At 39.1% G+C, this 27,807-nt stretch overlaps 1 protein-coding gene across 6 annotated transcripts in view; it reads left to right on the top strand.

Annotated features, from left to right (window-relative positions):
• Window positions 1-27,807, top strand: part of FHOD3 (formin homology 2 domain containing 3) — a 390,828-nt gene that overhangs the window by 246,165 nt on the left and 116,856 nt on the right. For all 6 annotated transcript variants that reach the window (XM_071553603.1, XM_071553605.1, XM_071553602.1 and 3 more), the window contains exons 7-9: window positions 13,392-13,503; window positions 20,652-20,746; window positions 26,353-26,496. In XM_071553603.1, coding sequence (XP_071409704.1) covers window positions 13,392-13,503; window positions 20,652-20,746; window positions 26,353-26,496 — 351 coding nt within the window. The remainder of the gene's footprint in view (window positions 1-13,391; window positions 13,504-20,651; window positions 20,747-26,352; window positions 26,497-27,807) is intronic.

The following is a 27,807-nucleotide window of genomic DNA, read 5'->3' as shown; positions in this document are numbered from 1 at the left end:
CTCACTGTGCAGTGGCTTGATCAAATGTGTTCACTCTTTAGGTTCAGAACAGTGCACTAAGGGTCAAATGTAGTGAAATAGGGACTCTGCTAGTGACTTGTGTCCCCATAAATCAGATTTGTAACTGGCTCTGTGAAAGATTCTGCCACTCACCTCAGAAACCTACCACATGAGAATGTGTCTAGGCTCAGTTACATTTTTTGTTTTCATGATGTTCTGTGGATTTAGGAAAAAGCCTCTGGACTAGAGTGGTGATGGGAACTGGATTTGAAGATAGCAACCTCTTCCAGATTTGGGAAAGCAACGACAAACAGATGATTGCTGGAGAAATGTGACTGCTTCTGTTATTTTCAGATGTCCTTCAGAAAGCATCTTTATTCATTAACTTTATTTGTCAAATTGTACAAAGATAAATAAGTGTGTCTAGTTTTGCAGTCAAACCTCTTCTTCTGAGTTTCTTTTTGTGCCAAACTCAGAAGTTTGAGAATAGGGAAAAATCTTCACTATATATACAGTGAAATACTCAGTACTCTTACCATTCCAGTAATAAGTGTAATATATGTGTGTATATATCATCTTTATCTAGTTTTATTAGTTATTCTTTCAGGAGGAGTTTGTGGTGGGTTTGTTCCATGGCTTTCTGTGTGATATTTGTTCTTTCAACACTTTTATAATTTCATTAGTTCAAACCACTTGTATGTTGCTGTTCTGAGTGCTTAAAAAGGATAACCTGTTAACAATTATTTGCTTAAGAAAGATGTTGTAATAGGTAATATTTTATGGGTTGGAGTCTTTGTTGACATACTATCTTCAACCGTTTCCACACATTTTATTTGTAGGTTAATATGATTCTGTGTTTTTGCTGTTGAAATGTTTTCTATGAGATTGTACAGTGTCAGGAAAAGACTGCCAACCACATCATTGAACTAACAAGGTTTTTCAGGTGAAGCTATTTAAATGCAGCCATAGTTTTGGTATTTAATATGACTACTTTTTAATGGAACTGTTGAAAGAACAAATTTCACATGCATAAACCCATAGAATAATAATAGAGTAGTTTTCCACTCTACTTGCAAACTCAAATAGTTTTTTCCCCTAGGGTCTTTGAACTCAACCTTGACATTATTTAAACAGGACATAGCCAAGGCCACTAACTCCAACAAGTTTTTTCATAAGCTGTAGAACTAATGAAGCAATTTGTTATCTTCATTTTCCTCTTCCCTTGCTTTTTGCTTCCCATCCCACATGCTCTTGGTGCCTCAGTCCTGCTCTGTGTCCTGTGCCTGGTTTTGGTACAAATACCAGCCTGTGGCATGGCTGGTAGAAAGCTACATTGCAGACTAATTTTCTAGCTGGCTCCCTTTTTAAATGACTGGAAACTTCCTTTTCTCTTACGGGAATGTTGACTTGGAGTCTTTTGTAATGCTGTTTGCAATCCGAGTAGGAATGTAATTCAGTTACTGTCAAATGTGACAATTCAGTGGCACATCCCATAGTGGGGCAGTCCCGTGGTGTGAAGGAGAGCGCTCTGGACTCTGAATCCCAAGGTCCTGAGTTCAAGTCTCAGTAGGGACCGTCCCCTGGCAGTTCAATGCCTCCCTGCCATCCGATCCCATCAGATCTCGGATGCTCAGCAGGGTCAGCCCCGGTTAGTACCGGGTGCTGTGACAGTCCCGAGGACATAGTTTCTAATCACTCAGGAAAATGATACAGTAGTGGTATAATCTTAAATCTAAAACCTACATTTGGAATTTAAAGTATTTCTGAAAACACACATTAGTCAAATATTTACATGGAGACTTAAAAAGGAAGAGATGAGATGCAATGTTACATCTTCTGTTTGCCTTGTAAGTTTAGAGTACTTCAGCTTTTCCATACATAAAATGTGATCCATCGCAGCATCCATCATAGAACTGTTGCATGACTTGATTAATTGTAGATGCCTTTCAAATCCTGAAATGCTTGGCATGAGGTAAGTTACCTTAGTAACAGATTATTGAATCCTTTGTCTCTTCAAAATGGATTGCTTTTCATCTTGACTAAGGTGACTTTGTATTACATTAGTTGTTTTCACAAACCAAGATGTTACTCAGCAGTATAACAAAAGCTAAAAGAGTGTGATATGAAAGAGATTTTGGAGAGGGGAGTGAAGATAAAGTCCTGTCTGCAATTAAGTTCATAAAAAGTCTTTTCTTATCCCATTTTATTTTGTAACACAGCTAAGGAAATATCAACTTGGCCCAGCCCAAGGAAAAGAAGTTGCTGAAACTGCCTTTCTCTCAAAACTTTCTGGTTGCCAGAGGTTCAGCCCAATGACCATCTGCTGAGGGCAGTGTAGTTCAAGGTCAACATCATACATCAGTTTAGAGGGCTGGTGTGAAGGCTTGGCATGTAACTCTTCTTTCATAATTAAAAAAGGGGTGCCGAATGGCCTTAATCATATTTCTCCTATGTAGGCACACAAACACCATCCTTGTGATCAATTTTAATTTGCAAATTAATTTCTAATATGGAATTCTAATTCCCTGTAGGTTTCATATCTTGTTGCTTATTATCTACTTATCTTCCTATTACCAAAACATGAAATCTCACTGTTACATCCATTGCTTAACAGATCATCAGGGTAGTGTTCAAAAGACACACAGTTACTTCTCATTGATTCTGCTCATCAGAAATCATAGAATTGATTGGGTTGGAAAAGACCTCTGAGATCATCAAGTCCAACCCTTGGTCCAACTCCAGTCCGTTTACCAGATCATGGCACTCAGTGCCACGTCTAATCTCAGTTTAAACACCTCCAGGGATGGTGAATCCACCACCTCTCTGTGCAGCCCATTCCAATGCCTGATTACTCTCTCTGTAAAGAATTTTTTCTGATCTCCAACTTAAATTTCCCCTGGCAGAGTTTGAGCCCGTGCCCCCTTGTCCTATTGCTGAGTGCCTGGGAGAAGAGACCAACCCCCACCTGGCTAGAACTTCCCTTCAGGTAGTTCTGGACAGTGATGAGGTCACCTCTGAGCCTCCTCTTCTCCAGGCTAAACAACCCCAGCTCCCTCAGCCTCTCCCCATAGGACTTATGCTCCAGTCCCTTCACCAGCCTTGTTGCTTTTCTCTGGACCCGCTCCAACACCTCAATATCTTTCCTGAACTGAGGGGCCCAGAACAGGGCATGCATATTTTATTTAATAGACATATGACTAATTCTTAAAGACCCGTCATGTTTAAACTGGTTTGACTGTGACCTACAGACCTCATGCATTTTCAGTTACTACTGAAAAATAGCCTAGTCAGACAGTATGTTTCTGGTTGCTAAGTTGCATTACAATGACATTATACACATCATGGTACTTTTTTTATTTTTACATGAGGCTAGTTTACTATGTGCCTATCAAGGTTCTGTTATCTAATGAAAGGAACAGACTTTACTAGATAATTTTACTCTAAGATCCATAACAGGAAAATGCTAGAAAACCAGTGCTGTATATAAACAAGGTGCATGATTATAGAAGACAAAAAGAGAATAAAAAACTTTACACAGACTCACAAGAGAGTGTAGAGGTCCTGATAGTGTTCATTTGCCTGGAGCCCTGGAAGATAGCAGCATTTGGAAAGGGGTAATAAAAGCATCAACACATTGAATACGATGAAACTGCACAATTTGAAGAGAGAAAGAAAATATAATCTTACTGTAAATCTTTACAAACGAAGCATAATTCCTGTTCTCGATTCAGGCTGATGGCAAATTTCCAGTGAAATATTTTTGTGTTTTGCAATGGAAAAAACTAAAACTTTAATTGAACCCAAAACCTTCAGGTTCAGCAATATCTGAAGGAGCAGAACAGAAACGTACTCAAAACTATGTAATACTTAATAGGCATGTGGTTGGGCCCTTGACAAAGGTGCATAGACAACAGCTCAGGAGTCACCTGAAAATAAGAAAGATTGATCTTTTTATGTCCTATAATCTCCAAGTCCTATCCTATTCTCCTTTCTTGCTGAGTAATTACATGTAGTTTTTACACAATGAACAGTTCTCATGGAAGAGACTGTGGGAATTGGTCTGGTTACAGGGGAGAAGAGCAAGGCAAGATTGCTCTCACTTCCTACAAAGCTGTGAATGGTCTTTCATTCATCCTGTCATAAAACAAAAAAGACCTTTGTGTTGGGGTACTTCATAGGATGAGAAAATCCCTTCCCCACCTCCCCAAGATTGTCATTGCTGTTCCAAAAGATGGAGGGGGAATGCCTAGAAATACCCTGTAGCATCTCCTGTCTCATTCCAGGCTCTGTGGCTTTTAGGTCTTTTTCTAACAATGTCTGTTTGATGTGGTGATTGCTGCATGAGCAATGCAGCTACATCATTAGTTTATTAGAAATGGTTTAACAGAGGGCTGGTTTCTACCCCACACATGTTCTTTCAAGGCTTCCATCAGAATTGCATGTATTCAGCCAAGAGCTGCTTTGACCTGCAATATGCTTTGATTTGTTGTATGAGTTGCCTGCTTCTGTGTACAGATTTTTGTTTTCATTTTCCTCCTGCTTCTGGGCCATGATTGAAGTAATAGTTTCCAGGCATGAGCCTTTTTTTTTCCTGTTGACCATACACGAATCGCTATTTGCTCCTCCCTGTGTTTTGTTGGTAAGCCAAATGAATTTCTTTTTAATGACCTTCTTTCTCTTCATGTCAGAAGTCTCACCACAGATAAATGACAGACAAACACCACATATGTAACCGTGCTCAAAACTTATAATCATTACCCAGGATATTTGCAAAGTTCTGAGAAACTTAATTTTAAGAATAGTAAATGCATGTATTTCTCTGCCGTTCCTAACATTGCGTGTTCTGTGGAGAGTAAAAATTAAAGGAGCATTCAACATAAAAAGTCTGTTTAAATGATGATTTTGGAGCATCTTGCATCTAAACATACAGGGGTTTTCACATCCATCTAACTCCTTTCTGCAGTGTCTACACCTTTAGTCCTGAGCCTGCAAAGCACTTAACAACAATTAATTTGCCTTGGTTAAACATCCCTCTTTGAAGATTTGAGCAAAAATTAAAATAGGATCTAGCATTATTAAAATATACTCCAGCTTATAAAAATGTCATTGCTTGAAATATAGATATGGCATCACACACATTCTTATTTGTTCTATTGGTGCACCAGTCCACAGAAAGGTGGATTGTTTATTAGTTACAGCCCTAATTGCATGAAACGCCCAGATGTACCCAATATTCTGTACCTAGAAAGGGGTTATTCACATACTTTATGTATGCTGTATTTAGTTGTGGCTTCCCATGCATCTCAGCTTAATATCTCCCTGTGCCATGGACCCACTTTGGGCAGATGCTGCCTCTCTGAAAAGACAGTGGAGGAATTGGCATGTCTTCATTGCAGTCTGTAAAGGTTTTAGGGCCCAGCACATAAAAACTCTTTCTTCCTTCTATAAAAGTGTGATTACACTAATTGGGAAAGTTTTGTGTGGTATTCTGTAGGTTATTTGAGTTTCTAAATTTTTCACCATTCTCCTTAAAAGAGACTGCCTTAAGGTTTCGATGGAAAATTAAGATGACTAGAAACACTTGGCTTGTGACACTGGAGGAGCTCATTCTTCTGATTATTTCTTGATTCAGGAACTATGCACAAGAAGGAACTGAAATACTAAGTAGTGTTGTTATCAGCTTTTGGAGTGAAGTAATTGACCTCAAATGTCAGTTTTGGAATAGAGAGAGAACATAAAGAACCTTGATTGTTTCTGTGTTCTGTAAGGCATTTGAAAATCCTAGTAATAGAGAGTTTCAAATGTTTTACCCTCTAGTGTCTTTCCCTGTGCTTGTTTGACACCCTTAACTCCAATTTTGTCTGGGTTATGTAAGCAGTCTGTACAACACATTTCAAAAGCTCTTGCTGTAGCTCTTATGGTTCTTTCCCATGTTTAGCCAGTCCTGTGTATTTCTGAGATAGCTGATCTTTAGTCATCATATCAGAGGTGGCTGTTGCTGCTGGTGCATTCAGTGCTGGGGCTCTTGGCTGGCTTTCTGCAATGCAGATGTGGGAAAGGTCCAGTAAGATGCTGAATGCAGTGGAGACATCCTTTTGCATAAATACTTGTGAACAGCTTGTGAAATACTGAAATGTCACTGTTCTGGAGATAGGAGAAAAATAAATATTTGTCAAAAAATACTGGGATGCTGTATGTGTGAGGTAAGCTATATTTCTAAAAGACTTGCTACAAACGTGCATGCTTGGCAAATGGCTTTTGTATGCTACACTTGCATATACTTGACACTGCCTACCTGCTTGAGGAACAGGGTCACCCTCCCTCTGTTTTGTATGCCTTCTGGTTTATGGGCTCTAAATACCATAATTTTTACCAAATCTATGCTATGCAAAGGGATATCAATATAATATTATCCACTTGTCTCTCCTCATCACCATCTGATTTCTATATTAGATTTTTGATTTTGAGATATTTCTCCGTGAACAAGGTACAGGTACAGGAACATGGTACAGGTGCATTTTTACCATCTAAGAAAAAAAAAACAAAGAAAGAAACTGGTGTGGTTCTGTGAACTGTCACAAAACACACACACCTTATGCCAGAGCATTAGTAATGTGAGAGAGTGTCATGTTGTGTTAGAGTCAAACCTTGTTTTATAGCGGATAGGCAGCTCTCATTGCCCATAGCCAAGTAATGCTGAAGTTGAAGCAGAACCCTGAGGTTTCTAGTACTGTGTAAAACCAAAGTAAAATAGTACATTTGTGGCAAATAAGGTTTTATTCCATTATGTATATATTCTTCTAATATATGTACTAGTCTCTTTGTATATGTAGAAGTGTGTATCTGTTGTGTATATATGTATCTGTAATTTTACCAGTGCTGAAGAAGCTTTTGAACTATTTGTGACAACAAATACAACAGAAAGCCAGAGCTGGTACAAACTGTGGTTGAATCCCAAGTTTTCATTTGGAAATGTTATAATATACCTTTCATCAAGCTTCACTATAGATCTTTGATTTTTTGATGCCTTACAATTTTATTCCTGCACATCTCATGAGATTTTTCCAGACATATAAGCCCAAGCTGTGCTTAGGTCTGACTCCGCTGTCTGACCAGGAGAGACATGTTGGGAACAACAGATATAGAAATATATGGAACACCTAATATACAAAAACCTAGGAGAATCTCAATGCTTTTTTGTTTATGCACATCTAGCTTTTTGATAAAGTGAACATGACCTATACTGGCCTTGGCAGTTATACTGCAAGCTCAGGTTGGATTTATTAACTAATTGGACTATTTTTTCTCATGGCAGGTTTTATCTGGCACTTTTTGTACATCTGCCATTTCTATCTCTGTTTTTCTTTGTCTCTTATTCTTTCTTGAAAATTGCCCTTTAAGGGTATAGAGTCATAGAATCATATCATAGAGCGGTTTGGTTTGAAGGAACCTTAAATGTTATCTAGTTCCATTCCTCCTGCCACTGGCAGGGACACCTTCCACTCAGTCAGCTTACTCAAAGCCCCATCAACAATTCCAAACAATTCCAGCGCTAGGGCACCCACAACTTCCCTGGGAAACCTGTTCCAGTGCCTCGCCACCCTCACAGTGAAGAATTTCCTCCTAACATGCATTGTAAGACTGTTCTCTGTCAGTTTAAGGCCATTAACCTGTCTCTTCTTAAAATCAGGGAAAGTTGCAGGTATTTCAGCAGCACACTGTTTGATGCTGTTTACTCATTCTGAGCAAGAGAATATGAATTGGAGCAGGAGTGAGTGATGTGCCCTTGTGTGAATGAAGGCCAAACACATCCAGGGCTGGGTTGGTGGGAGTGTAGCCACCCAGCTGAAGGAAGTGCCTCTCCCTGTTTGGTGCTGATAAGGCTGCATCAGGAGTTCAGGAGTCCAGTTTGGGGCTCCTCAGTGTGAGGCAGAAATTTGCCTACTGGAGCAAGTCCAGCAGGAGTTCACTGTGATGGTGAGGTGGGGTGGAGCACATGATGGATGAGGAAGGGAACTGGGTTTGTTCACCTAAGATAGGAAGGAAAGGCATATTAAGGCCATTCCAACTTTAATTGTTACTCTGAGATTCTCCCAAGCCCAATATTTATTTTTTTTCTTGGTTATTACAAAGGAAAACAATATACTTTCATAATATTATATATTACAAAATTACCATATAGTATTGTATCTTTATTTTATATATCATATTGTTGTTTATTATAATAAATATTGAGCTCATAGATATGCTATATATATGATGTATTTTATTTAAATATGTCTATAAAACCTTGCATTCCAGGAAGATCTTTCCTCCTTTTGTGAACAAAAGTGATTTTATCCCCTTGTGAAACATGAGATTGAGCTGCATTGCAGGTGCTGACAGGATGCCAGTGGGCTCTTCCTCCAGCACTAGATCCAAAGTCAGGGGCATCTTTGCACCTCACAAGAAAGAAGGGTTCCAGCTTCCCTGTGCACCTCTCACCAGCAGGCTGGAAACTGGTTGTGCTGGGTGTTTCTTTAGCTGCAGCTCTGCCTGTCTCTATCCTATCAAGAGCATGAGTTTGTGGCCTACACAGTAAGTCCACATCTTCGAATAGGACTCAGAGAATTTTACTATAATAAATCTTTATTTAAAAATTCAATGCACATTTCTCCTTTAAATTTGAATCTGCATCTCCCTGAGTGAAATATTTTTACTCATACTCAATTTTCTTTTTACTTTCTTCCTTTTTTAAAAAGATAAGTAATTGAATCCTAGATGTTTAAATCTGAACTTTACAAATATTGTCTTGATATTTATATCAATAAACTTTGTGACAACATTCCTATTAAAGCCTAAAACCTTTCCTGACAGGTGATTAACAACTGGGATAAGCCCTTCCATGAGACATGAGTTTTGTAGCCTGTTGGTGTGGTATCTTTGGCTGAGTCTGTAACTGTTTAAACATAAAGAGATAAAAAGGAAAGGGGCTGCCAAACTGCACTGTACAACACAAAGTGAGAAGGAGCTTTATAATTTTTCTTCCTTTTACGTTGCTGACTACATCTTATCTTTAGCCAGAAGATGCTAACGTCATTTCCTCTCTATAAACTGGCTTGCATGTGATACAGAAACACAATATGAACTTTTTTTCTAACTTAATAGAAGTTTTGATACTTCAGTGCCTTGACATTCTAAAATCCTGATTTAATCTCAAAACTGTTAAAACATCACTTTACCGTGCCAGTGAGTGTGTATATTACCTCAATGAGCGTTTTTTAAAATCTAAGCAGTAATATTTAGGATGGAAATTTGGATTTATTTACAACAACCGGTGTTTGCAAGATGAGGATAACAGGAGCTAACACATCTCTCTTTTATTGCCCTTCTGATATCTAGTCCTGTTTGAAGTAGCGTGACTGTCCCATGGACTTTTAGAAGAACTATGACTATTAAAGCTGATTCAGAAAGCAGTTGAGGTTGTCTTCAGTACTAAATGAGAACCAGAAAAAAATCCTAGGAACAATCTTAAAACCTTTCATGAAGCTTTTAAGAGTGATTCGAATTATTAATGATTCACCTACTCGTGAATGAAATATGCAACTTGTTTCTGTTGCTCCCATCGCTGTACCATCTGGGTACATCATGTGAAATGAAGTGGTAGCAGTGGCTGGCAAGAGCTCCCATGATGTCACAAAGGGAAGCAAGAAAGTCAATGAAATGCTGCTCCTTTTTTTTTGTTAAGTAATTTCCAAGTTTTGAGATTTATTTATTTTATTTGCAATGTAGCTGCCTACTATTGAATTAATTGAAAAGGTACGCCTTGCAAACACATTTTAAAACTAACTCATGAATACATGAGAATCTCCCACTTTGACAGTCACCACGGGAAATCACAAATGGAACTCTGAACAGCTCTGGTACTTTGAAAGTTATGAATCAGTCATTCTTGGTCTTGGTTGAAACACTTCCTATTGCAACACGCAACACTTAACATTTCACCAGCAGCATACAGGAGATGTCACAGTCAGGTCAGGCCCACAGGTGGTCACCAAGTGAACATTTAAAAGATAAACCACGTAAGAAAATTCACTGTGCTTCACATGGGTCCTGGCAGCAGGTATCCCTAAACAGACTTTCAGAGACTTCTTGGTGCCATGGTGGATAATTAGAGTTGAATTTAGTGTAAGCATGTCATGCTCTGGACTGTTCTTGTGTCTGGGAGTGACAGGCACTCAGATGTGTCTTGGAGGGGCTTTGTCTGGCTGAAGACTTTAGTCTCCTGGGGGCAGTGCAGTTCCTCAGTGATTGCCTCCTTCTGTCAAAAAGCACTCTTAAAGCAGTATAACAAAGCTCACAGACTGAGTGGGTCACAGGTAGCTGGTATAGGCATTTTGCAGCTTAATCTAGAACTGCAGTGTTTAGTTTTGTCCTTGCCCAAGATGTCCAAAGCAGCAGGCAGGCTTAAAAGTGCCCACAGGGGTCTCAAATGCCATTTTCTATCGATTAGGAAAAAACATCGTTTTAAATGCAGGTTTTCTCAAAGCTAGTATTTGTGCTGCCTGTAAGCAGAAAGCAGCCATTGTATGCACTTTCCCTGGAAAGCACCTCCACTTCTAGAGCTGATCGACTGTTTTGTGAGGAGTTTGGATAAGTCCTGAAAATTTGCAGATGAATTTACAGTGTCCTTCTAGTACCTAAATGGCAAGCAAAGTATAGCCTTTCTAATTGCTCCTTTTCTCTAGAACTGCTTCTGAATGATCTTTATTCCTTACAGTACCATCTGTTAGTTTGTTAAGTGCAGGAGGCTGATACCTGCAGACAGCACCTGAAATCAACAGGCTTGAGCCTTGGTCTGGTGCAACTGCATTTGGTCACCCTGTGGCTTTGCAAAATATGGCAGGTGCATAGGGGCTGGCTCCTTATTACAGCAGCCACCAGGCCAGTCAGCAACAGTTTGAGCAAAGGGATTGCCAAAGGTTCTTCTTTCTGGAAGAAAAAGAGATTTGCAGAAATAGAACTAAGCCTGGTGTATCCCCCACTGATTGCTGTCAAAGGGAAACGTATGGGAACTTTGCCATGCAGCATTTATGTGTAAGTGCATCCCAGTGTCACCATATGGCCAAGCATTGAGTTCTCAAGAAGCATCAAAAGTAATACCCAAAATGTCCTTTCTAGAGAAAGTATCCTGATCAGATTAGGAGGTAGTATGTAAGTGGTTATCTGGGAAGTATGTTACTGCTAGAATAGTCTACAGTAATCTGCTATAACTCCTATTTTACAAAGTAACTTTATAAAACAAGTGGGGACTTTCTGGAAATTCTTACAATATGTCTACTAAACAATTGAGTTTGATTGCTAAGGGAAATGTCATTGCAGACCAGAAACACTGTGGTATTGGCCTGACAGGCAAATACACAGCTGTCCAGTGCAATTGTGGTAAAGTGATTTCTTGTGTTACTGGGTTTCAATTTCCTTTGCTTTGACTACCTCCTATATCTACGAAGTATCATTGCAGCAGTACAACTGCAAATTAGGCTAACCAAGTGTCTTAAGAGACCTGGTCAGGCTTGTCACTGGGATATTCTGGCTGTCAGCCTTAAAATGAAACAATTTAATAGTACATCAAACCTGAAAGAGTCCAGATGCAACAGCAGAATGTTTCACATTGCTAGTAGTGCCATTGCAGTACATTAAGCTCAATTCCCCATGAGTGAGTAGAACCCAGGAAGCTCAGGAAATAGCTGGGTCACTGGTGACACTGTGTTTATAGCAAGGAGCTGCATTTTAAGTCATTACCTTCAAGTGAGCTCTAGTAAATCTCTGAGTGGCTGTGTGAATGCAGTACCTTGGGTCTATGCCTTTTGCACTTGCAGTCCTTTTTAGAATGTAGACACAGTTGCTGTCTTAGTGTGCATCTACAGATGACTAATAGCGATTTTTTTTTTTGCCTCTTAGGAGAGTTGTGCTGAGAGGACTGGAAAAAGAAATGAGGGAATGGGAATGAGCCAATATTGACAGAAACTATATGTATCCCTGAAATAGTTTAGCAATACAGTATAATGATTTTTTTTTAACTTTCCCTCTGGGTGAGACATTTTAATGACCAGAAGGTTATGTTTCAGAGTGCCTATCAACTTAATGTAAGGAGACAAAGACAGGGATTTTCTGGAATGAGAGTTATCTCTACATGAAGGCATTGTAAAGTAGATTTAAAAAATTTATCAATGGCAGAGGAGAGAGTATTTTCCACATTGCTGTAGCAGTCTCTTTAAAAATCTTGCATATTGTTGGATAGATTTGTTGCAGACCAGGGTAGAAGAAAAATACAGTAAATTTAGAAATATGAGGGATTTTTTTCTGGAGCTTGATTCAAACACAGTAGGTTGGAAATTGAGTTTCTGGGACCAGCAGCATATCACCTTTTATTTGGCTTTAAATCCATTGTTTAAATTTTTAGCAAATTTAACCTAGAATCAATTCTCCCAATAAAAGCCTTCTCAGATGGCCAAGTAGACCCCTGGCTGTTAAAAAATCCTCCCCTTTCACATCTCCTTTTATTAAAAACTCCAAATATTCCCTTAAGTAAATGTTTGGTTTTTCACATACCTTGTAATGCCAAGCAATCATAGTTGATCATGCCTGGAAATTCTTACTCAGCTCTTTTAGTCAAATGGTGCTCTCTGCAAATGGAAGATCTGTGATGAAATTCATAGACTTTGGCTATTGATTTCCAGGAGATCCATTTCATCAGTGCGGAGTCTTTGATGCACTCTCACTCTAGGATTATACAAAAAACCTGAGTTTGAAAACATGCAGGAAGAATGCTCAGGTCCAGTAAATCGCACATTTTGTGGCGGGGTGGGATAGTTGGAGTTTAAACACACTTCCTCCCAAGTTGTGTTTAATGGTGAAGATCAATCTATTTAATAATGTAAACATTAAACAGTCACATTAGAAGAAGAGAAGAAAGCATAAGGAGGAATTCATCCCATCATACAGCATTTTGACAGGATCAAAGGCTTATAAGGAAAGGAGGAAATAAATGTGTTGCAAAATAGAGAAATAGATGCTTTGTTAGTTCAGTAGGTTCTCTGTTTACCAAGCTTTGGACAGTAGTGTTGGGATATGCCTAAGGCGGGATGTTCAACCTTTTCTTACATGTGGCAGTGTTAAGCTTTCATTTGAATTCATTGACTGTTGGGACTTCCCTAGGAGAGCACTGTCCAGTGAATGAAATTTGCAGCCAGCTGGCTACCTCTCATTTTTTCAGTGCTGTCACAGCTTAATCTCTTCCATTCGTGTGTTATTACCAGATGTGGATGCTGCTTGCATCTTGCCCAGCATCATTTCACACATATGGAAATGCTGTGGTTTGCAGAATGACAAGTTGCACTCTTTTCTTCCAGTTTCGCTTGGTAGTAAAGACAGCACTGAAGCTGCTGCTGGTGTTTGTGGAGTACACTGAATCCAATGCACCGCTTCTGATCCGGGCAGTGTCTACTGTTGATGAAAAGAGAGGTGAGTAGCCTTACTTGAAGGTTGCAAAATCCCAGCACCACCAAGATCAAGGTGGCATTTCTTCACTGATTTCAGTGAATCTAGAGTTGCTGTCATGATGCCTGCTTTGTGTGTAACATACCCTTCATTTCTGCATTAAAAGCATATTGTAAGTGTTCATATAATCTGAGATGCTCTGAGGAATTGATTATAATGGGAAAGTGAACAGTGAAAAGCTCAGGTGCCTGCCTGGGCACCACAGTCATTGCCCCTGCCTTGCACCCACATGCAAAGTAAGCCCCATTGTATCTTCCAACCTCAGAGGCTCCTCCAGGCAAGGTTGTGTTTCCACTTCCTTCTGAGAAGCAGCAGTCTGAGAAGCAGAAGAGAAAATTATATCTAATCAGTGTAATCCCTTTGAAGAGAAAGACGAGGTCAATAATAGTACAGGCTTTACAGTAAAAGCAAAACCATCTGTTGTTACATTAAAATAAAGCCCTTGAGCAGATATTATACTATGAAATCTGTTACCCTTCAGGCTCATGAAAAATACTTGAATATGTATACTGTATTTTTTACAAATAAATAGAACAAAAATGATTCTTTCTTGTTCTTCCCACAAAGCCATCACTAAGCTCCTGGGGCATTCTCTCTTGATGCAAAACATTCCTTTGCCTTAAGGAGAGTTTCTGAGGTTAGGGGATCCATTGTTGTGGTCTCAGACACTGAGGTTGAAAGCAAGGTTCCCTCTGTGGAGCAACTGCCTCCATGCTGAACTTGTTTGAGCGACTTGATATGGTAAAAGTCTAACAAGAAATTGCTGGGGGTTGGGGAGAAAGGTGATGCCAGAAATAGGAGAAAGGAGCCAGATTTTGCTTTCAGCTATCAGAATGCATTGAAGAGAAAAAGCACAAATTGTCTCTCATGGCAGAGAAGCAGGCAGGGGAATTCAAAAGCAGTGAACTCTGCAGGTTAGCTTTGTGGTTTGAACTGCAACCAATAAAACTTACAATGCCATAAGCATAAATGTAATTACAATATTCATGTGATTGTGAGCACCATGATTTATTCTTGCAGTCATTCTAAGTATTTCCTCACTTTTCTGAACTCACTTGTATTCTCAACTTGTGCAAGTGCCATCTGTTCACATGCTAGTAAACTGCATTAAAGCAAAAAGAGAAAGGAGGACCCTAAAGGAACTACTGTGCTCTATGTATTCCCTTCTGTATCTGTAGAACAGCCTTAGGGAAACATTTACATGCCCCAAAGTAACAAAACAACCTAAGTAGCAACATAAGACTTGAAAAAACTTCCTGTGTGTAGATAGACGAATATGTGTTGGAGCATGATGAGAAGTTTTACAAGAATTCTCATACCAGTGCTTTGGTGGATTGTATCTTGCAAGTAACTTACACCAAATACCCAGTTTTTCCTTCTTGCTTCTTTTTTCTTTAAAATATTTTTATTGATCAGTTGTATTTTACTCCTTAAGAGATTTTTTTCTGGTTTTATATTTAGTTCCCTTTTTAGGTCATCAATGTAATAGTCACAGAATCATTTTGGTTGGAAAGGCCAACTATTAAATCAAGCACTGCCAAGTTCATCACTAAACCACGTCCCTCAGTTCTGCATGTCTTTTAAATACCTGTGGGGGTGGTCACTACTCCCCTTCCCTGGGCAGCCTTTCCAAAGTTTGACAACCCTTTCCATGAAGAAATTTTTCCTAATATCCAATTTAAACTTCCCATGATGAAACTTGGAGCTATTCCCTCTCATCCTGTCTCTTGTTACCTGTGAGAAGGTACTGACCGCCACCTTGCTACACTCTCAGTAGTTGCAGAGAGTGATAAGGTGCCCCCATCATCCTCCTTTACTCCAGGATAAAGAACCCCAGCTATTAAGCCACTCCTCAGAAGACTTGTGCTCCCAATCCTTCAATAGCTTTTTTTCCCTTCTCTGGACACTCTGGAACACCTCAGTGTTTTCCTTGTAGTGAAGTACCCAGAAATGAACACAGGTGCAGCTTCGCCAGTGCAAAGTACAAGGGACAATCACTTTGCTGGTCCTTAAGGCTACACTGTTTCTGATAGAGACCACGGTGCCATTGGCCTTCTTGCCCACCTGGGCACACTGCTGGCTCTTGTTCAGTGCCCAGCACCCCCAGGGCCCTTTCTTCTGGACAGCTTTCCAGCCCCTCTGCCCCAGCCTATAGCACTACATGGGGCTGTTGTGATCAAAGTGCCAGGACTTTGTTGATCCTCATACAATTGGCCTTGTCCTGTTGATCCACCTTGTTCCATCAATCCTTCCTGTTCTCCATCTCAACACCCCCATCTAACCTGGTGTCATCTGCAAACTGACTGAGGGCGCCCGAAATGCCTTTGTTGAGATCATTGATAAAGATGCTGGAGTGGCCACAGCACTGAGCCCTGGGGAACATCAGGAGTCATCAGCTGCCAGCTGAGTGTAGTTTCATTCACCACCACTTTCTGGGCCTGGCCATACAGCCAGTTTTCTACTCAGTGAACAGTGCACTTTTCCAAGCCCTGAGCAGCCAGTTTCTCCAGGAGAATTCTCTGGGAGACACCGTTGAAGCCCTTCAGTTTTAAATGTGTATGTGCTATGTTTTAACTTGTATTTTTAAATTAATGGCTTATAACTGAGGAGTACTGGCCTTTAATGACTGAAGTAACAGAACAGGAATACAGAGGAAGAAAAAAAGCAATGGGCTTTGTTTTGAACCATTGTCATAAATCTCACAGGTATATAATTAGGTTTAGCACTGCTTTGATAAAAGTCCAGTGTTTCATGTACTTACAAGGTGATGAGATATGACATAATTCTTCAACATGTGTACCACACATGATTAACATAAAGAACCCCATATTAATTCAGCCTGGTTTCAAAGCAATCCCATCTGTAGTTTCTATGTGTGGATACATCCATATGCAAACTGAAGTACCAGCTTTACTCTCAGATACAAGCAGACCATAAGTGAATAACTGCATGGACCTTGTCATATAGGAAGTAGCTTCTACTTACACTTCCATCCAGTTTCCCACTTCCTCCCACCCTTTCTTGCTTTAGAACCCCAAAGGAATTTGGTCTCTTTTCAGTTTAAGTACTGCACAGGCTCTGGAAAGGGTAGGTGGTATTGCACTCTGTTGTCTAGGGCTGTTTTATCATGAGCATATTTTAGGGCAGACATTAAAGCCCCATGACTGACCTGGACACTGTCACATACTGATACTGAAGAAAGTTTCTGCTACTTGACTTGTTGTATTATTCGTAAATGGCCCTCATTATCATTTCTCAGCTTTTCCTGGTATTTCATTCATAGTTAGATATCCACTAAATTGATACCCATACTGTAGGTAGGATGAAAGGATGTCATATTTAAATAGCCTGGAGTACAAAATGTTGAGGTCTTTCCAAGAGTTCCTGTGGCTGCTGGAGACAGGCAGTCTCTGAGTTGGTGGCGGTTCTCATTCAAGTTTCTGCCCCTGTGCAAAGTTCGTCATGCTTTATACATTCTGTGCACATCCCTTGTAGTTGTAGTGTCAAGATTTTGAGTATAACATGAACAACAGTATTAAAATAAATATGTAAAAACATTTAAAGAGGAAGCTGAGAAAAGACTTGAGATTTAAAACAATGGACAATGTATTCAATAAATATATTGTATTAATTTAATGTAGGCTTACCTGTTGCAATCCATAGTGTTTTGCGTGTCTATGCACCATGCAGGATTACTCGGAATGCTCTAAGTAGCAAGCGGGTTGAGGGTCCAGCCTTCCTGTCAGAACAGCTGCAATAAAGAGCTCTTCCCGGTGACAAGCTTGTAAAGGGTAGTCAAGCAGTTCTCGTTTTACCCATTAGAAGGCAGGAGAACACACACAAAACTCGACCTCTGCTCTTTTACTTCACTGAGCCTGTTTTATCACACCCATTGATTTTGCCACAAGTCCACAAGTTTTGCATAGAAGTCATAACCTTATGGGAACATCCCCATCTGCTCCCTGAACAATCCCTGGGATGATGCATCATCATTCTTTCTACATCAGGATCGGGTGAAGGAGGAAATTCGCCTATTCCTAACTAGAATCAAGAGAAGGCAGTACTATCAATGACTTTGATAGAACTATTCCAATATGTAGCAGACGAAACTTCTTTCTCAAATGCTATTTTCTTCATTGTGATATCAGTCTGAACAGGTCTCTTCTTACTTCAAGCACAGGCTCTGGAAAGTGAAGCTGAGAGTGGATGAGAGCAGACACCTGCTCTCTATCAGCACATATCCCATGCTGTCTGAATCATAGGTTGGAAATTATAGGTTCTCATTACATATTAGCAAGGAATATTAACCCAGCTACAGTAATGCAGTATGTTCATGGTGCAACTTCCACACTAGAACTGCCTGTCCCTGACTGGGTAGATGGCCTTATGGCTACTTCCATGTTCACTTCTTGTCCGTTCAGATTGAAATCATAATGGGGAAAGGAGCATTTGAAAAGAAAGGTTTCATCTGGTACGACCTGGAGTATCTCTATCAAAGTCATTGATAGTATTGCCTCCTCTTGACTGTAGTTAGGAAATAGATTAATTTGGAATTAAAGCCTAGTTTTTTGGAAACTGTCTAATTTTAGTAGCAACAGCACAATGAAAGCTTTTAAAAGACAGATGAAGTGTTACAGGGTTTTACTTCCTCACAGCTATTTACTTACACTACAGCTATTACTGGCCTTACTATTAAGTGCACCTGATTAACAATTCTTTAAAATTGTATTCTTAAATAAAAAAGCAGCATGGGTAGAAGAAAATTATGTATCTTCCTTGCAGGAAAACAGCGAAGTGACCATTAAATGATTCTTTTATGATAATGAAGAAGTATTGAGACATTCAAGAAAAAAAGATAAATACAAGGATGCTCTCTAAAAAACAAAACGGGATTATTCTAATAAGAATAGAACCTCTCTGCAAAAATAAAGGCATGTTTTGGTAGAAGGACTCTCACTGAATAATGCAGTGGATTGAATAATTTTTGATGTTGTTATCAACTTTTTTTTTTCCAAATAGTATTGTTATAAGTCAGACTTGCATGGTTTCCCCATTTTGTTTCTCTTTCTTATTTCTTCCAATTTTTGTTTTTTCACTGGTAACCACAGGAAGGCATTTTTGTAGTGAGAATACCATTCCTGCTGATCATGTATCATTTGTGAGCTGAGTGAATTTGTTCCACATGTCTTTGGAACAAATACTGCCCCAAATGTCTGGCAATATAGTGAATTTTGTAAAGAGGTGTCTTGTGTATTTTCATTACAGACATATATTTGAATTAGCATTTAATTAGTAATGCACATAAATACATCTAGAGAGCTGAGAGTGAATCACCCTCCTCCTTTGATTTTACTTGAGATAAAGAAGCTCTGATTTATTATTCAGTAGTAAAGATCAGAGACACTCAAAAAGGGGGAGAGAGAAAACAGGAGAAATATTGCTGTCTGTGCATTCATTAATAGATAGATTTTTCTGCACAGTGCACTGCCATTGCTGTGAAATGCAGGTCCTTGGTTAGCAGAGATCTGATGTATGTGTGCTAGGGCATATGTGTGCTATCATCTTGGATAAACGTGGGCTGTTATCACTGTGTGGGTAATGCAGAGTTTAGACCTCAGGGACTGATCAGTCAGCAACAGGTGATTGTGATGGCACATTTGCATTTTACTGCCTGATTATACTCAAACTCTCATTATCCCTAGGATATTTAGGGGACTTGGAATACTCTGCTTGTTTCCCTCTGAAATTCAAAGACTCTCACAGTTACATTTGTGTAGTTGAATTGAGTGTCTCTAGGTTAGAGTTAGCTCTTTGCTCCATCCTCCTCACCTCTAACTTTACTCCTAACAAAACACTGAATTATAGTCGTTAGGTATTTTCTTTAGTTTTCCTAGATAAAATTTAGTGAATGCAACCATCTTGCCATTTAGCCAAATGAAATAGGATGCGTTTACACAGTACCTCCCACACAAGATGTTGTCTTGAGTCTGGATGGCATGATGCCTGTCTGATGTTTTTAGCACAGTAACTCACTAAATCACTAGGGTTTAGTTATCAGATAAATATGTAAATTCAAATCAACATGCAAATCAAGCAAGTATGTCATAACCAAAAGCACAAATTTTGACCTTACTTAGTGGAAAATTAGAAAAACATGCCTGAAAGTTCTATAGACAGTTTTCTTACTAAAATGATTTGAGAAAGAACCACAGCAAAAATCTTTTCCCCTCATTGATCATTTCTTTCATCCAAGACACATAGTCTATAATTTGAGAAACCTTTCTCTGCCACACTATTTTGTTAACCTGACTTACCTTAATGCAGTGTAACTCAGCAATAGCACCAGGAATGTGAGCAACAGGCGCACTGAAAGAATAGGCTACAGGTTTTTGCTGAAGATTTTTCAAAGCCTTTGTGAACCTATGATAGGTTGGGTAAAATTCTTCCCATGTGATTTTTGGAAGTTTGATATCAATCATACTGGTCTAACAAAGCTGCCTTCATCATGAACAGAGAGAAGTTGGTACCTTTGAAAAAAGTCCACTTGGCATATTTTAGATCCCGGAATTAGACTACACTGTAGTTTCATTGTCTACATTAACTTCACTCTCCACACTCTGAACCCCAAGGACCTGAGTTCAAGTCTCAGTGGGGCCTGTCCTCTGGGCAGTTCAATGCCTCCCTGTCATCCGATCCCATCAGATCTCAGATGCTCAGCAGGGTCAACCCCGGTTAGTACCGGATGCTGTGACAGTCTCGAGGACTTCACTGTCACTGTCCAAGCTCACTTGGCCTTGGCAGATGGACCTTAGGACTTAAACAGTGGGGCCAGTTCTGCGCACGCTGTGCCTCACCTAAAAAATCCACTGCACAGGCTGGAAGGGCACACCCACATGGGGAGAGCCCTTCCCAAATCTTCATTTGTGAAGTTTGGTCATACACACATAACTTCACTCTCAAGGAAGCAGGAGAGTCTGTAGAGGAAACTGGATCTTTCCGCTTGAACTTTCCACTGGCCACATATTCCAAGTTGTGCTATTTCTTAGGTGAGCATTGATGCTATAGCTTTCCATTTTGATCACTGTAACCAAGAGTTTCTGCTTTTCCTCTAGGAGCCAAGCCATGGTCCAACATCATGGAGATCCTGGAGGAGAAGGATGGGGTTGATACCGAACTACTGGTTTACGCAATGACCTTGGTTAACAAGGTTTGTTTACTTTGTTAGCATAACTGGTGGAGATAATGTCAGTGTTTTCAACTGTATGGTGAACTTCACTCTTGAGAGTATATGAGAGAGACCTGTCATGGAGAAGTTGCAGAACAAGCTATAATCAGCACACACTTGTTACTTGTGCTGCAGTCACCCAGAGGCAGTGGCTGGAGCAGAATTGCTATTTGCTAGATGCTGTGTGGAATTGTGGTATGATGTGGCTCCTCTCTCAGTGCTGATGCTACAGGGCTGAACAAAAACTCAACAAACTAACTCAACAGATTATCCAAAGGGTGAAAGAAAGCAAGTACTGATGAAAAGATCACTTTCTCACAAAGGTTTGCATTGCACACAATTTTCTAGTTCAAATAGTTTTTTGTGGTTTTTTTTAACTGCAAACAAAATACAATGAATTTAACAGATCTGAGTGCCGATAAGAGTACCTCTCTTTAAAGAAGTAAGGTTACATTTTTTCTTACTTACATATATTTTCTGGTGACCTGATTAACAAGCAATAGTTTTGTAGTAAAATCAAATGTTTTCTGAAGTATTCACTTGGGCTATTGGGTGGAAAAAAATGGAGAAAATAGGAGATCCGTGAAAGTTAGAAATTTATTAGTGTAAATTCCTTAAAAATCAGCACCTGGTCCTAGACAAATCTTAGGGTGACTAAAAATCAAGAATATTTTTTAAAGGGCACTGAAGATCAACATACTACTGCCAAATCAAAATTACTGTGTGGTTTATGTTTATACTTAATAGGACAGAGTATTAGGAAATATTATTATTACTCATTGTATTCACTTGAAGATCCTGAGTTTGTTGGTGGAGATCATAAATCAAGATACCAGTTTATTGGGCTTTTGGACCTGGTGGGGGTTGTATGTTGCTCTGTTATTGGTTTTTTTTTTAATAAAATTATTTCTTAATGGTATGTATTGTCCAGCAAATGTGCCTGAAAGAGACTAACCTCTCTTGGTGATATTACTGATGTTACTGTACTTTTGTTTAGAGTCACCCTTGCTCCTGCTTCCATGGTAGTAAATTTCCTCTTGAGTTTAAAAGACCACCTAATCTTCCTGCTGTACTCTTGCTGAAAAACATGACCAGTTACATTTGCTTCTCTCTGTAGCTGCTATTAAAGCCAAGGTGACCAGTCTTCAACATCTCTGCTTCACACCTTGGGATTTTTTGTGTACTGATTCCTCTTTCTGAAGTAATTCTCTTCATCATTTGTGGAATTGTAATCTACCTGGTGTTTGACTTTCTCAAGGATTTTGTTCTCTGTTGACTCTTTTATTATCCTATAGTTGATTCCTTTAGTCTGAGTTTTGCAGTACGTTTAAAGCTATTTTTAGGAGGACATAGTTCTTTAAAAACACACAAAAAGAAAAAGCATCTCATAGTCAAAGAGCAAGGGAGTTAAGATCAAGGAAGAGAGGAATCCCACAAATCCATACTTATGATCTGGCTTATGGGCAGCTTTATGATGTTTTTAATGGGATATTTTTTATGATTACAGAGAAAACAGCAAGCAGCATGTAACAGTGGTAATTTTTTCCCCCACAGAGAATACAAAGAAGGCTCAGATGGTTTCAGCTTCCGTAGGCAAGGAAATGGCAAAGCTTTCAGCACAGGCAGAGTCCTCAGGAAGGAGTGGTCTTAAGGAAGCATACTTATACTCCTCCTTCTTTCTCTGTGTCTACATTTACAGACTGTTTTCCTTCCTACTCAAGAGCACAAAACACATCTGCCCAGACATAAGCACTGCTCCAGTCCTGTTATCCTCTTCTTCTCTTCTGTTGATGTTTAACCAATTTACTTAAGCTAATATTTCATTAACACTCTCTTAATTTGTGAGGATTTAGGCATTAATGAATCTCTTAATGAGAGTGATCCCAACATAGATACCTCCGGTTATGTGTAGTTCTGATATAACCTTTGTTGTCTTCCTTCAGTTAATTCCTGTGATCTGTTAGATCTTATTCTAATCTCTACTTCCTTATGTCTGGGTTGGTTAAAGTCTTTGTGTTTCCTTTGTCTAAAAAACCTCACCAACTACTTATCAAAATGCAGAAAAAAATGCTGTGCTGCATTTATTTCACTTTCTATTCAACTGCTGTAAAACCTCTTCATTGTTGAGATTACACTAGAAGATTTGCAAGTTGTAAAATTGATGTTGATTTTCTTTTTACCTGTTATTAATATTGCTTATTCTAATACCTATAGTGTATTTTTAAATAGATAAAATAATTATAAGGTACATAAAAATTAATATGTGTTAATATAGTCAGATTAAGCACTGAATGGTTTTTAGCAGATCCAGTATAATTTTAGAGTTTAAGCACCAGCTTCCAGTCCAAGTGGGAGCCTAGAAAACTACCCACCAGCAGGCCATCAGCTGTAGTTGAACAAGTGCTGTTTCAGGTCAGCTGGCACATCAATTACCAATGACTTGCCTTGGGAACATTGCAACTGCAGCACTGCAGTCATGATCATCCCAAGTCCTGTGTCTGACATTGGCCACTCCAGATGTTCTACAAGTTGTGGTTCTTGGGAAAACAAATACACTAGAGAGGCTACTTCCTATCCCAAAGCAATTGAAAAATTGGCTAATGCCCTTTAGTGTGTTTATTTACTGTGCAGTGCTTTTCACCATAACATGTGGGATTTAGCTCATGTCTCCCTGTCTAGTGTGCGAGCCTGCCAGTGGAGCCCAGGCTGTTGGACATTCAGTAACCAGAGCAGGACTCTTGTATTACTCGGGCTTTCATGAAACACGTTACACACCAATAGGACTTACTCTTGTCTGTATCATCTCTGCATCACTGCTTTATACTGTGATTGCTTTGTAAATGACAGAAGTTGCCATACTTACTAGTTTTACTAACTAGTGTTAGCCATTTTAAAAACTGCAAATGAATAGAGCCTTTCAGTCTGACACCATCATTTCTGCAAGCACTTCACATTCCTTGTGTTTATTTACTAAAACTGTGTTTTCCCTGTGATAGATTGAACTGACCTTGGTGCAACACCCGTAATGCCCTTTTACATCCATTTCATAAAGTTAGAAATTGAATTTGGTATTCTTTACGCTCTGAAAGTGGGTCTACGAGTTTCAGGACAAACTGTGCTAAGGAAAACTATTTGATTCTATACTTGGGAGTTCATTTGCCCAGTTCTGGCCAGTGACGTGCAGTGAAAATTGGATTTCCACTGCTATGTGATTTAAAATTATATTAACGAATAAAAGGCTGCTGATACAAGCAGTTGCCAGTAAATACTACCTTATGCTGCTGTTTCTCCAGTCTACAACTTGCGTTGCCTTGGATTTTAAAAAAGCTGTACTTGAAGGTTGGTGATATTCATATCAATCTTAAGATCATTTCCTGATATTTTCAGAAGTAAATGCTCAGAAGATGTGACTCTTTGTCCACCCTTTTGGAAATAAAACATCACATCTTACTATGCATGAAATCCCTCAGGTCAGAATAGCTGCTGTCTACATCTTTTATTTGCAAGATAGTTGAACACCATTTCCTGTTATAATAGTTCCATATCCATGTTAAAGCTCCACTGAATCTGCAGTGAGATAGCTTCACTTGCTGAATCCTTGGATTTTTACTCAATCCCAGGTGTCAGTTTAGGATGGAACAAAATATACATTAGCAGCACTGTTCAAAAATTTTTAGTTTCATAGTCTTGTGTGGGTTTTAAACAGAGACTTAAATACTATCATGGACAGAGACACACTCTTAATTAAAGCCTGAACATATAACCCTAACACTCAATTGGTGTTTGTGCTAAGAATTACTGCTGTGGTGAATTTCACCAGGCAATAGACCTGTAATGACCTGAGAAGAAAATGTTGCTGTGTTGTGTTTAGTTATTAAAAAAAATAGATTAAAAATACCTTGTTGATGCACATATTTCAGTGCCTCACATCACAGGAAAGAGGTTCTTTAACAGGACAGATATGTCAGCTGCCTATTCCTCTCTCATTAGTCATGTAATTCAGATCCATTTTTCTGAATGGAAAGCTTCTCGGTGTAGGGAGGCAGCACAGAGTGGCTGCTCTTTTCTGCTCTCTGCTGCTCAGAGCTGCTTCAGAAAAGCCAAGCTCAGAAAAGCAGTATTCACAGAGCACAGTTCATTCTATGAAAGGCAGGAGAAGTTGAAACTCTTTTTAGAGAAGGCCTGGGGTTTGCATCTCTATCTCTTGTTCTTTCTATTCTCTGCTGAGGATATAGGTAAGTTACTTAGCTAATTAAACAGGAGAGTGGAAACTACTTCAGAATAAAGATCTGTCTGGTGAGCTAATCCAGAATAACTGTGTTGTTTCCAGTCTGTGTTCTCAGGTATTTTGCAGAAACATTTCTTCATAGACTGGTTCTTGTGAGAAGATGCACGTTGCTCTGCAAGTAGGTTCCACTGTACGTTCAGTAGCTTGTGCTTGATGTGCACAGGATTATGCTAATTTTTCTGTATCATCCATGAGAAGCAGTAAAAAAAAACAGCACAAGCTGAGTAGGAACCAGTGGCAAGCCATAATAGGAGTGTTTTCTGTTGTCCTTGTAATTGTCTTAGAATTGGTGAATGAACTTCATTTGTGCTCTGAACAAAATTGTCCAATGCCCATGTACTCTTCCCACGTAATGCTCTGCAGAAAAATCTGTGAGTTACTTGATTCAATCCCTCATGTTGCATACACTGCAGAGACATACCATGGTACACATGGTCTACTGCAGAAGACCACCTTCCTTTTCTCAGTTTTCTGAGTTCAACATAAAACTGGGAAATTACTAAGGTAAGAAAACGGCTCTGTCTTGGACGTAGAGCAGGTGCCAAAGAAAGCTCTGAACTCAAACAGTTCATTTTGCAAGAGCTGTTATTAACATTCTTTATTTTCTAGTGTGCAAAAGCATTTCTCCATTGTATCTAGTAAATGTTTACCCTATAATCAGGAATTAATAACTCTTTTAACATTTTATAGGAGTTAATGATAAGACTTTTCAAGTTGAAGGGGAGGAGAGGATTCACTGTATCTGTAATATGAAATAATTTGTGTGCAGGGAAGATGACTGCGGCTGCAGGTGTGGAGGACAGTAGGCACATGGTGCAGGATATTTCCTGCTGTCCTGACATCACACAGCTGTGCATTGGACCTTTTCTTCTTAAGGCTAAACTTACAGGAAACAGTAGGAAATCAGCTTTACTCATTTTAGCTGAACCATTTTTTTCTCCTTTGCTTTTATCCCTGTGTTTGATGCTTTAACATTCTCTGTTCTTTAAATCTGTACTTGAGTGAAACCAGGAAGAATCCAACTGTGTATTTTAAAGACCCACATTTTCCATACTTTTTTTGTATGAAATAACAACATTGATTTGTTTTGCCAATTATTCATTTTTCTACACAGTGCACAGAGTTGTTTGTTAAAAGCTGTGCCACTTGTTTTTTATTTTCTAGCGGTGTCTCTAATCCCACATCATGGGTTTTACTTTATTGAAATCATGCATAGCAGCACTTGCCACCCGCCTTTAAAATCCTTTGTTTAATTCTTTTCAAAATAAACAGATTTAAATGTTTTTCCTTTGATTTTTAGACGCTGTCGGGATTGCCAGATCAAGACTCTTTCTACGATGTGGTGGATTGTCTGGAAGAGCTCGGCATTGAAGCTATTTCACAGAGACACTTGAACAAGAAAGGAACAGACTTGGACTTAGTTGAGCAATTTAACATTTATGAGGTAACATAACATGCCCTGTTTTATGCATCTTACAGCTTGTGCAAACTTCAAAGCCAAGAGGAGGGGGGGGAATGTAACCTAGGTGAAATTTGGTTATCTATTTTGTTTTAAAAGAAAAACATCTGGTTGGTAAAAAGTATTATACACATTTGTAGATGTGACCTGTTACAGTACATAGCTGTATTTAGTGCAAAAGCATTTCATACTAAAGCTGGGGCATACTCCAATGCAAACCAGCACATTTACCAGCCTTCTTTCTGCAACTGCTAGTTAGTTACCCATTCTGAAGTAAGTAGAAGTTCTTCCCATATGCAAAAGTTTTCAGCTCATGAAAAAGGTTCGGCTGAGCTCAACTTCACAAATACCACTTGTTCTGGAACTGAATATCCAGCAAGTCCTTGTTTATGAGTTTACACTGGAGCAGACCCTATGCAGTTTGCAGCAGTGGAGTAATGAGTGATTCCACATTTACCACCTAGGTATAAAATAACTACTTCTGAAGCAGTTATATGTAAAGGTAGGATATCGAGTTTCTTAATAATTAGCCTCTTTTCAGACTGGAAAGTGTTAGTGCAGGAAAGTTTAGACTGAAGTTAATATAATGTAAATGTGAATTTGTGTTCTGATGGGATGAAATGCAATCACTTCATCTCTGCCTAAGTCTAGTGAAGGATTTGATAGATTTGTTTCTCCATTTTCTTCATCAACTCTTCATCTGTGCCACCTCACTAACTTTAGCAGAGTTAACTTTTATATACAGCAATTTTCAGGAAGAATCAGACCAAAATAGGAACAAGAGAATGAGAGGGCTCCATATTCTTTATTTTTGTGTCATCAGTGGCATTGGCTTACAAAATCTTTTTTAAAATATGGTGATTAATCTTAAAGGCAGAGGATTTTTTGTGCATGCTGGGCCTACTGAAAAACTTGATTGCAAAATTAGCAATTGACTTAATTGGGTACCAGCTTTCACTAGATGACTGGACTAAACTTAGACATGCTGATGCAGGTTCTTCTTTTTTCTTCCCATGTTGTTTTTACATGAAAAATCTCTTCTTCCTCACAGAAACAGATTTTACACCCTAAGCAGGAATATCTCACATCCCCCTTCGTCTTTTTTTAAGTCACCTCCGGTAGGAATTATCAGAATAAGAAGACTAATAGAGACAATAAGATATGCGTTCTTCTGATCACCCACATTGTCCTCTTCTGTACCTCTTCCTATTTGGATCTTACATAATGGTTACTTAAATGTTAGGCTGCATTTCAGATGAGATCTACTAGTGACTTCATTGTTTCTGCCAGGGACAT

The sequence above is a fragment of the Pithys albifrons genome, chromosome 4 (genome assembly GCF_047495875.1).
Source record: "Pithys albifrons albifrons isolate INPA30051 chromosome 4, PitAlb_v1, whole genome shotgun sequence".
NCBI classification, from domain to species: domain Eukaryota; kingdom Metazoa; phylum Chordata; class Aves; order Passeriformes; family Thamnophilidae; genus Pithys; species Pithys albifrons.
Note: the sequence above shows the minus strand (reverse complement) of the source record. Positions and strands in the feature narration are given on the sequence as shown.